This window comes from Urocitellus parryii, chromosome 7 (assembly GCF_045843805.1).
Source record: "Urocitellus parryii isolate mUroPar1 chromosome 7, mUroPar1.hap1, whole genome shotgun sequence".
NCBI classification, from domain to species: domain Eukaryota; kingdom Metazoa; phylum Chordata; class Mammalia; order Rodentia; family Sciuridae; genus Urocitellus; species Urocitellus parryii.
The window spans coordinates 60,516,169-60,527,552 of record NC_135537.1 but is presented as its reverse complement, the minus strand read 5'-3'; the positions used below and the strand labels follow the sequence as shown (position 1 = coordinate 60,527,552).

Here is an 11,384-nt window from a genome sequence, read left to right as displayed (position 1 = left end):
ACATTTGGATGTTAGGTTTATGAACTTTTGTGCTGGTTAAGCATGCCTGCTGTCTTCCAATGATTCAGTGTAACTTTGCTGGCTGTAATGTTGGCTTGAACATTTCATGGGTTTTGATCGGCTCACCTGTTCAAAGGTGGCAGCCACAGAACCCTGACCTTGCACTGCAAAGTATGAATGAATGCTCAACAAAGTTGTGAAACTTCAACCACACAGGAGAAGTAGTAACTACTGACAATTTCTGTTGTGCCTGTCAAAACCACTGGATGAGCAGACAGCTAACATTTGATAGATACCAGGCAGGGGGCTATGCATGCCTGATATACATCGTCACAGTTCCCAGTATTACCTTGTGGGGTGGGAGCTGTTACAGATGCTCTTTAACTCATAGTAAGCCCATTTTAAGTTGAAAATACATACATATGTAAAAGGTACATTTCACACACCTACCAAATATCATAGCTTAGCCTTGCTTTCCTTCAATAAGCCCAGAACACAAGACAAGTTTATCACTGAGTGGTACACAGAATGGTTGTATGGGTAGGCTTTGGAACCACTGTGAAGTTAAAAATCCTAGAGAATAGATTATTTTATCACAGGAAACTATGGCATAGATACTTACATAGAGCTGACTAGTGAAGTCAGGATTTGAATTTTGGTTAGCTAGTATTACCACTGTTTAATTATCAACGATCGATTAAATCAATGATGTTATTTAGCATTTGGTTGAAATTTTGGAATCTTCAAAATATTATTTTTTTTTCTTCAGGCAACTTAAAATCAAAATACTGATATAAATGAGATGGTCATGGATCTAAGGCTCTTACTATTTAAGTATTTTGCTTGTTTTCAGGATACCCAAAATGTTTTTTTCCCCCCAATCCTGAACAAATACATTAATGATCTTTTCCTAAATAGTTAAGGTAGACAAATTGGCTTAACCTTTTCCAACAGCTATTGAGAAAAGTTTTCAATGTGTGTCATATACCGAGTACAACTTTTTGTACAGCAATTCACAGTTAAACACAAAACAGATTAGTCATTGTAACACTCTATTGTCTGAAAGAAATGGAACTGAACCAAGCAGGTGTGTTGGCTTCTCTGAGTGGCTAAACACTCAAAAACAGTACCTCACACGTGCCAGGCAAGTATGCTACCGCTGAACCCTAGCCCCATCCTGGATAAACACTAATTTTTAAAGAAATATTGTCACCAGACTAATAGCACTAACATTATGAGCTTGTCTTCTTGCTTCTTATTTTATTTTAGTGGAATAAGCAGTATATCCAAGACTTTTCTCAAGCACCCACAGACTGCAAACCCACTCACTTTCCTCAGGTCCCGAGTTTCCAGTTTAAATTCCTCTTCCCGAACTTGCTAATGTCTACTTTGAAATTTCCAAACCTGCCTTTTTTTTTTTTTTGTAAAAACATTGTTAAGCATTACCTCCTAGAATTTTCTCCCAGGTTACATTATATTTATTTATTTATTTTTGACATTTCTAACTTAATTTGCCAAATTGAATTTCCTTTTGGTATTCTAATTGCTGGATATTTTTCAGAAATGTGACTGAGATCCAACTAAAATTTAAATATGTAAATTAATCATACATACATATTTGAAGTTACAATACTACCTCTCAAAAATCAAATTTTTTTGTGCACTACAAGCATATAAGTTAGCAAATATGCAAAACTTCCAGGTTAGAGTCACTCATTTAAAGAAGCAAACAGGTGATCAGTTTAATTAATTTTACTTAAATCTTGGGTTGAGGCCATGGCTCAGTGGCAGCATGCTTGCCTGGCACATGTGAGACACTGGGTTTGATCCTCAGCACCACATACAAAAATAAGCAAACAAAATAAAGTCATGCTGTCCATCTAAAACTACAAAAAAAACATAAAAAAAAGAATCTTTTTTTCATACATAGACCATTAGCAGAAATAGTTTGCACTGAAAACATAATGGAGATACAGGGTTGGGAATTGGGCTATTGTTAATCATATCTTTGCAACAAAACATTTCTCTACCTTTTCTTCACTGACACCAGCTTTGCTCTAGGAATAGTTTTGAACTTAAAGGGTTTGCAAGATTGTCTAATTTTTAAAAAATGTGGTTAAGATCTTTGATGATCATATTCTAAAATAGAGACAAGAAAAGCATTTTAGAAGAAAAGAATTCCAGAAAGCAACTATTTCAAAGTCAGAGTCTAAGAGAAGACAGCAACTGTTCTGGCTTGTGGTACTGTGTTTCCTATCAAGGCTTTGAAGTTCAACCTGAGTCCAGGTGAGTGGTGGTCTCTGTGCAGGATCTGGAAGCCAGTAAGGAAAGACTTTCCTCAGGGGATATGGAGAGCGGGGGGCCAGGGCTTACAACTATACTTGTGTGCATGTGTGTCTCACAAAGTCTAACTGCATACTCAGGGCTTATCTTTTTCTGAAGCCATACTCTATGCTGTAGAAAATAAGTGCTGTTATTAGTTCAATAAAAAGAAAATTCCACAAATGAAGGAAACATTGCTTATTTCCACAGCTAACATTCCTGGGGTACCAGAAAGCATATTTATGTATTAAGACTTAAACAATCCCATAGTAAAGAAATGGTCCCCAAATTTATTTGGTTATAAACCACTTTCCCCCTCTGAGTAGCCCTCATAAATATTCTATGAAATAATAATCTTTTTCTAATGGTAAATTTTAATGAGGTTGTATACTGAAGTAGCATATATACTAAATGAAGGAATTGTCCAGGAAGCAGCTTGTGAAAGTAAAAATTTTTATTTTGATTGATTTCTCAATGGATAGTTCAATATAATGCCAGTCTTTAATGGCAAAAATTTGGTTCTGCTGAAACTCCATAATGCTACAGAGAGCTACTACTTTTTTCCAGGAATTAGGTAAACAGCTGGAAAGAGAAAGCACAACTTTCTAGCAGCATGGCAACTTAAACCACAGACCTGAGAAGTCTGCAACTTTTACACCAAAATGGCACAAACATTTATTAGCTGGTGACAGAAGTGAGAAGTGGGGACAAGATGAAGACACCAAAAAGGGCACTATATGTAAAGACAAACAAACAATCAGATATATCTATAAGGATTTTAAAGGATAATTATAGAAAAGGGAACCAAATATTTTACTCAAATGCTTTTTAGAGCCTTTCTGTAGAGATACAAATATATATATATATATATATTTATCCAAAAATATGTTTTATACAGATAAATGTTTCTCAATTAAAGATGGGACCAAAGCTATAGTTATAACATAAAGCACTGTCTTTTGTAAAACTATTTATCCACCTGAATTTTCAATTTCTTTATAGTTAGTGCATTAGTTTTCCAAATATAATTACCTGACATCTTTTTATAGATATAAATCAAGTAGGCATTATTTTTTAAAAGGGTTTGCAGGTTAAACAGTATTTTTCTAAGATGCTGTGCATATGAAACTTATGACAAGCCCCATTAAGAATCATTATTAATAAACATATCAAAAGGGCTATATAAGCTGGATTTTCTTCTTCATAGTAAATATTTTTTGTGTTGAAAATGCACAAGAAAAATTTTACCTCACAAGTACTTTTATGTTAATATTTTGATCCTATATGGCAATAAATCTCCACATGTTGTAACCATTAGTATGTATTTTTTTTTTAAATGGGGATGTAACACTAATAGCCACTACTTATAAAATAAAGCACACAATTATTTTGGTGATTTTACAAATTGTTTTTTCCAGGTGTAAAGGCTACAAAAATTCCTAAAAATTAGAGAACACTGAAAACATATTAAAAGTTTGACATCTGACTTTATAGTATTTCATTTACCCTGAAAGATAACTTAAAAAAATACGACCTTGTTGGAATAGGTCACCTTGCTATTATTATAAAAAATTGGTGACAGCAAGAAATTGTTTCACTGATATGTAGGATTTTTGTAAATATTTTTCTCCCCAAATTATTAGAAAAATGTTCAAAGATTAAAAAAAAACAAAAAACAAAAAAACACCAAAATAAAACAAATGGTGGTCCCTAAACTATTTTGAAGGCAGGTAGCTTAGTCTAAGCTAAAATATTTTTAAAATATTTTCATTCAGTAATCATCCTCCCCTCAAATGCCCTTTTTAAAAAAATGCATGAAACAGTACAATAGCAAGAATCAAAGCACAAACTGTATTTTCAAGAACAGAAAAATTTCTAGTGCTGAAAGATATAGTAAAAAGCAGATTTCTTTGGGGACATTGATCAATTAGTTTATAATTCATTATGAAGATTTCTCTTTTCTATTACGGGGAGAGTCTGCTCCATTTGATGTTACTGTTCCATTTACACCATTTTCTGAAAAGAAAAAAAAAGAATCAGTGTTAATCTCTTTTGTAAGTAGATACAAATAATATTTTTTATACATAAAGATACCTTCAGGAAAGAACATTTAAAATCCAATATATACTTAGGTGAAACAAACTAGTGCTTAATCTTTCCAGAATTTAACCAGTGATAAAACCTGGTAACATGTTGAACAAAATAAAATGAAAGCAGTAAATAAAAAGAAGTAACTATTATGGAAGCAGAAAAAAAGTGGTGGGATAGAAAATGATTAACAAGAATTTAAAAACAGTACTCAAGACCAGTAGTTTTGGTAGAAATAAAGAAACTTTTCGTATTAGAGAGCAAAGTCCTTGGACATATATAAAACATACAAAAAAGTGGTTTAGGATAACTGTTATATTGAAAAGGATATCATGGGCTTTTTATTCCTGAAGCTATGATGGATTAACTGATGTTTGACAAAACTTCCTTTCAAAAATACCCAAAAAAGTTGATATAAAAAGGTTCTGGAAAAACAAAACAAACAAAAACCTAAGGCAGATAGGATTTGATGTACCAAGATTCTGGAAAGAAAGAAAATGAAGTGAGGTGACTCTGCATTAACAGCTATTTCTCCTGGATCACCTGTACAGCACAGTACAGAAACAGGTTGGAAGCTGAGTTCAGGGATACCAAGGAGCCAAGATTCAGCAGAAATCCTGGTGAAAGAAAACTAAGAACCAATATCCCAGATGTATCTCTCCCTCAAGGCACTTTCAACATTAAACTGTGTATCCACCAAAGACACAGAAATCACAGCGAAAGTAACTATTAAGAAACTTACAAAGTTAAACAGAATTAGAAATCTCATATTGATAGCAAGACAAAAAGTTAATTTCAGGGCCTATTGGGGAAGAAAAACCATATACATACATAGTATACTAATGTCCTAGGAATGAGGGCAAAATGGTAATACATCAGCTTTGGTAAAATAGAGTGATCCACCCAAATGCAATCCCAAGCTTCTATACATTTTTACATAAAACATATAGAGTCCTACCAGACCCACTAGAAAACAAGACCAAGTAATTAAAAATCAAGAGGAAAAAAGTCATAGATCCCTATTTAAAAAAAAAAAAATTTAAAGTCTTTAAAGAGTCATCAGAAAACTAAAGTTTTTAATCTTAGAAATGGAAAAAAAACAGTAAATAAAAGCATAAATTTAATGAACAAATTTAGTAGACTGGGCACAACAGAGAGATCAATGAACTGGAAAAAATGCTCAGATTGACAAGAGAGTGGATAGGGAAAAAAATGGAAAATGCACAAGTATGAGAAGATATAAGGGATAGGAGAAAAGGATTTAACTCACGTATAATGAAAACCCAGAAGAACAGAAGAGAAAGATAGTAGAGCAATATCTGAATAGTGGCCAAGAAATGAAACCATGCCAAGATTTAGAAAGCTCTACCTAACACAGAAAAGGACAAAGAAAGTATCTCAAGGTGTTATAATTATGTGCTATGGTATCATTAGTACACTCTTAGTGTACCTGCTAAAAGGCAAAAACAGTAATGATCAAACTGGATGGAAAAAATGAAATCTGATTACATGCTGCATACAAAAGTCACAAATTTTACAAAAAGACAAAAGGCTGGGCCGGGGTTATGGCTCAGCCGTGGGTTTGATTCTTAGCACCACATATAAATTAAAAAAAAAAAAAAAAAAAAAAAAGACAAAAAAAAAAAAAGGCTTGAAAGAAAAAATACAAGATAGGTCACGATAATATTTTACCAAAGAAAATTTACAGTTACAGTAAATTCGGACAAACTATAACTTTGATAATGGAAAAAAAGAACATGTTCAACAGGAAGATAAAACAGTACTAAATTCTGATTTACCTAATGACATGGCTTTGAATATGTAGTTCAGTGAGGTTTTGCCTTACAAAGAGAAATGGTCAATGTTACAATTCATATTGTGAGATTTAAAAAAAAATTTTTTTTAGTTGTAACTGAGCAGAATACCTTTATTTTATCTATTTATTTTTATGTGGTGCTGAGGATTGAACCCAGTGCCTCCCACATGCTAGGCGAGTACTCAACTACTGAGTCACAACCCCAGTCCCATAGTGTGAGATTTTTAACATAAGTTTTATAGTAAGTAGCAGACAGGACAAGCAGAATTCCCCAAATTACATCAGTAAAGATTAAAAAAAAATATGATTGAACAAAATGAACAAATTCGACCTGACACCAAACAAATGAAGACTGTACAATTTTTTGAAGTCCAAAAGAAACATTTACCAAAATTGGATACAGGCTCAACTATAATGCAAGTATCAACAAGTTTTACAGGATTGAAATCAATTGGATGATATTTAATCACAGTGGAATTAAGTTAGAAATATAGCAAAGAGAAAAGTAAAAAAAAATGACCAAATATTTGTAAATCAAACAGTGCACTTGTATATAATTAATGTTTCAAAGAAGAAACCATAAATGGAATTATATTTATTCTGAATGAAAATGAAGATATACCAAGACTTGTAAAATATGTCCAATGTAGTGCCAAGAGGGAAAGTCTGCTAATTAAATATAATTCACAAGGAATGAAAATCAATGATTCACCTCAAAAAGGTAAACCACAAACAACAAAAAAGCATATAAAAATCCAAAGAAAGTGGAATAAGAACAGAAATCAGGGATACAGAAAAGATATAACTAAGAAAATCAATAATAAAAAAGATAGCTGGGGTTATGGCTCAGTGGTGGAGCACTTCCCTGGCATATGTGAGGCAATGAGTTCGATCCTCAGCACCACATATAAATAAATAAATAAAATAAAGGTATTGTGTCCATCTACAACTAAAAAAAAAAAAAAGACAAAAATTGACTTTTTTTTTTGTTTGTTTTTGGTGATACTGGGGATTGAACCTAGAGCACTGCTGGTGCCAGGCAGTTGCCCTACCACTAAGAAACACCCTGCACTCAAATGTTAGTTTTGACTGATGGAAGAAGAAGAAAAAAAAGGCAGAAATTAACTAACATAGGAAATGAAAATAGAAATCACTGCTGCTGTATGGAGATTCCTTGGAAAATGGGAATGGAACCACCATTTGACCCAGCTATCCGTCTCCTTGGTCTATAACCAAAGGACTTAAAAACCAAATGCCGAATGTTTTCTCTGATATAAGGAGGTGGATTCATAGTGGGGTAGGGAGAGGGAGCATGGGAGGAATAGATGAACTCTAGATAGGGCAAAGGGGTGGGAGGGGAAGGGAAGGGGCATGGGGTTAGAAATGATGGTGGTATGTGATGAAAATCATTATCCAAAGTACATGTATGAAGACACGAATTGGTGTAAATATACTTTGTATACAACCAGAAATATGAAAAATTATGCTCTATATTATAATGTATAAATAAAAAAATGAAAAAAAGAAATCACTGCTGCTATACAGGCATTCATAACAAGAAGATGATATGTAATTTTATGCCAATAAATTTTCAAACTTATACAACAGACAAATTCCTTGAAAAACCCAATTTGCCAAAAGAGAAAGTAACAAGTAGAAAACCCGAATGATCTTATTATCTTTTAAAGAATCTGAATGTTAACTTCCCTTAAACAACTTAACTGATGAATTCTTCCAAATATTTTATTAAAAATGCCAATACTGCATAAAGAACAAATCTGCCAAATGCTTTTTTAAAAGGCCAGCATAAGTGATAGCAAAACCTAACAACGATATCACAAAAAAAAATGCTGATTACACACAAATCTTTTACATTAACACAGATGCAAAAATCCTAACAAAAATTTAAAAACCAGCTCAGCAAAAGTGATATATTATTATCATCAACCTGGGTGTAAGCCTGGAATACAAAATTAGTTTTACACTTTAAAATCAATGTAATTCACTGCATTAAGAGAATGAAGAGAAACTTTTATGTGTGGTTATTTAAATAGTATAGAAAAGACTGTACTTTCAGGGGTCATTTCTATAGTTTGTTACTATATAGCTGCAGAAAAAGTATTTGCAAATGTTTTCTCTGATATAAGGAGTCTGGGGGCTGGGGATGTGGTTCAAGTGGTAGCACGCTGGCCTGGCATGCACGAGGCACTGGGTTCAATCCTCAGCACCACATAAAAAAAAAAAAAAAAAAGATATTGTGTCCACCTAAAACAAAAAAATAAATATTTTAAAAATAAATAAATAAATAAAAATAAGGAGGCTGATTCGTAATGGGGTTGGGGAGTGCATGGGTGGATTAGATAAACTCTAGATAGAGCAAGGGTGAGGGAGTGGAAAGGAAGGGGCATAAGGGTAGGAAAGGAATTGAAATGAGATGGACATCATTATTCTAAGTACATGTATGAAGACATGTGTACAACTAGAAATATAAAAAACTGTGCTCTGTATGTATAATATGAATTGTAATGCATTCTGCTGTCATACATAACAAATTAGAATTAAAAAAAAATTCCACATCCGACCATGACAAAAACTCTTAGTAAATGAAGCACAGAAGAGAACTTTTATAATAGAATAAAGGCATCACAAACTATTTGTGTGTGTGTGTGTGGGGGGAGGGGTTGGGCATTAAAACCAGGATCTTGTGCATGCTCTACCACTGAGCTATATCTCCAGCCCCTCCAATACATTCTTTTTTTTTTTTTTTAATTTTTTTAGTTGTTGATGGACCTTCATTTATTTATTTTTATGTGGTGCTGAGAATCGAACCTAGTGCCTCATGTATGCCAGGCAAGCACGCTACCACTGAGCCACAATCCCAGCCTTCCAATACATTCTTAATTGTGAGATATTGAAAGCTCTCTATCTTATAAGATGAACAAGTCAAAGTCTCATTATGGTTGCCCTAATATTATATCTATATTATGGTGGTCCTAGCTAGTATAATACAAGAAGGAAAAGGCATAATATTTACATATGAGATCACTGTGTATTTGAGTATAAATTTTAGAGCAAATCAACTAGGAAGTATCTCAATACAAGAACAGTATTTAAAAAATAACCAATGACCTTTCTAACAATTAAAGCATCTCTTTAAAAATAGCATTATCTATTAGCTTAAAAAATAAAATCAATGAGGATAAATCTGATAAAAATATGAGATTTTTATGCAAAAACCTACAAACTACTTCCTTCAAGAACTCTTCCAAAAAATAGGAATACTTTCCAAATCATTTTATGAGAACAGGATTATTCTTATAATAAAACCAGACGAAGATGTTGCAGGGAGTATGTATGTGTGTGTGTGTGTTGGGGGAAAGGGAACTAAAACCACACAAGTATATTTTAAGAATGCAGACATAGGGCTGGAGTTGTGGCTCAGCAGTAGAGCGCTTATCTAGCACGTGCGAAGCCCTGGGTTCGATCCTCAGCACCACATAAATATAAAATAAAGGTATTGCGTCCAACTACAACTAAAATAAAATATTAAAAAAAAAAAGGAATACAGACATAAAAATCTTCAACAAAATACTAGCAAACCAACTCTGGTAACTACAAAACCAAAAAGGGCTATACACCATAATCACATGGGATTTTATCCTGGGGATGCATTTTTGCTTTATCATTTGAAAAGCAATAACTGTAATCTAAAATATCAATAGAATACGGGACAAAAACGATATAATCATCACAAAAGACACAGAAAAAAAGCAACAGATAAAATTGAATATTCTTTCATGATTGAAAACATAAACAGGGCTATAGGTATAGTTCAGTAACAGAATGCTAGCTAGCATACACTTGGCCCTAGGCTTGATCCCTAATCTGAATAAACAAATCTACAAACAAATGAGGAATAGAAGAGAACTTCCTCATCCTGATAAAACCCATAGCTGATACCGTACCTGATGGTGAAAGTCTAGATAGCTTTTTAAGAATAAGGAATCCACACATATCAAAACACTATGAGAATAATAAGTTCAGCAAGGTTGCAGGGATACCAGATCAATACATTAAAAAATTACATTTGTATGTACTGGCAATGAAAAATCTGAAAATGAAATTAAGAAGATGATTCTATTTTATAATGGCATTAAAAAGGACATTAGGAATCAATTTAATGAAAAAGGTATAGGACTTATAGATTGATAACTATAAAATTTAACTGAAAGAAATTCAAGACTTAAGTAAATGAAAAACAAAATTTATGTTCATATTCCCCAAGGCAATCTACAGTTTAAAGGTAATCCACATCAAAACTCCATCTGGCTTTTTGCAGAAAAGAGTTGATCCTAAAAATTTATATGGATATTCAAGAGACTCAGAGTAAACAAAACATAAAAAAGAACAAAACTGGAGGACTCATGTTTACTGATTTCAAAACTTACAAAAGCTACAGTAACCAAGACAAATGTGGTACTGGCATGAGAACAGACATACATATAAATGCAACAGAATTCAGAGTCCAGAAGTAAACTCTTTTTTTCCCCCCCAGAAGTAAACTCTTACTACATGATTTTTTGACAACAGTATTGAGAAGATTCAATAGGGAAAGGTTAGTCTTTTCAATAAATGGTACAGACAAAACAGGTTATCAACCTAGTAAACTACATAAAATGGCACAGTCACTTTGGAGACAGTCTGGTGGCAGTTCCCACTAAATGCTGAACATAGTTACCATGACCCAGCAATTCCAGTATAAACCCAAGAAAATGAAAACAAGTGTACAAACAAAAACTTGTTCATTAATGTTCATATTATTAATAGCTAAAAAGTGGAAACAACCCAAATGTCCATCAGCTGATTAACAGCTAAACAAAATATGGTATTTTCGTATAGTAGAATAGTTAGCATACATGCTACAAAACAGAGGAATCTCAAAATTATTATGCAAAGTAAAGAAAGCCAGTCACAAAGATTACATATTGTATGGCTCCACTAATTTATAAGCAGTGTCTAGAAAAAGCCAATCCATAAAGAAAGTTAGTTCTTGGTTACCATGGCAAGAGGAATGAGGAAATGCAGAGTGACTGCTAACGGGCATGTGGTTTCTTTTTTGGGGTGATAAAAATGTTCTGGAATTAAGACAGTGGTTTCA

At 33.1% G+C, this 11,384-nt stretch overlaps 1 protein-coding gene and 1 pseudogene across 1 annotated transcript in view; one reads left to right on the top strand and one right to left on the bottom strand.

Moving 5' to 3' along the window:
* Positions 1–2,758: 2,758 nt before the first annotated feature.
* Tram1 (translocation associated membrane protein 1) overlaps positions 2,759–11,384 on the bottom strand; it is a 33,079-nt gene continuing 24,453 nt past the window's right edge. The window contains exon 11 of the mRNA XM_026397274.2: positions 2,759–4,338. Within this exon, the coding sequence (XP_026253059.1) occupies positions 4,265–4,338 (74 nt within the window). The 3' untranslated portion in view covers positions 2,759–4,264. The remainder of the gene's footprint in view (positions 4,339–11,384) is intronic.
* LOC113178693 (small nucleolar RNA U3) lies at positions 8,288–8,391 on the top strand (annotated as a pseudogene).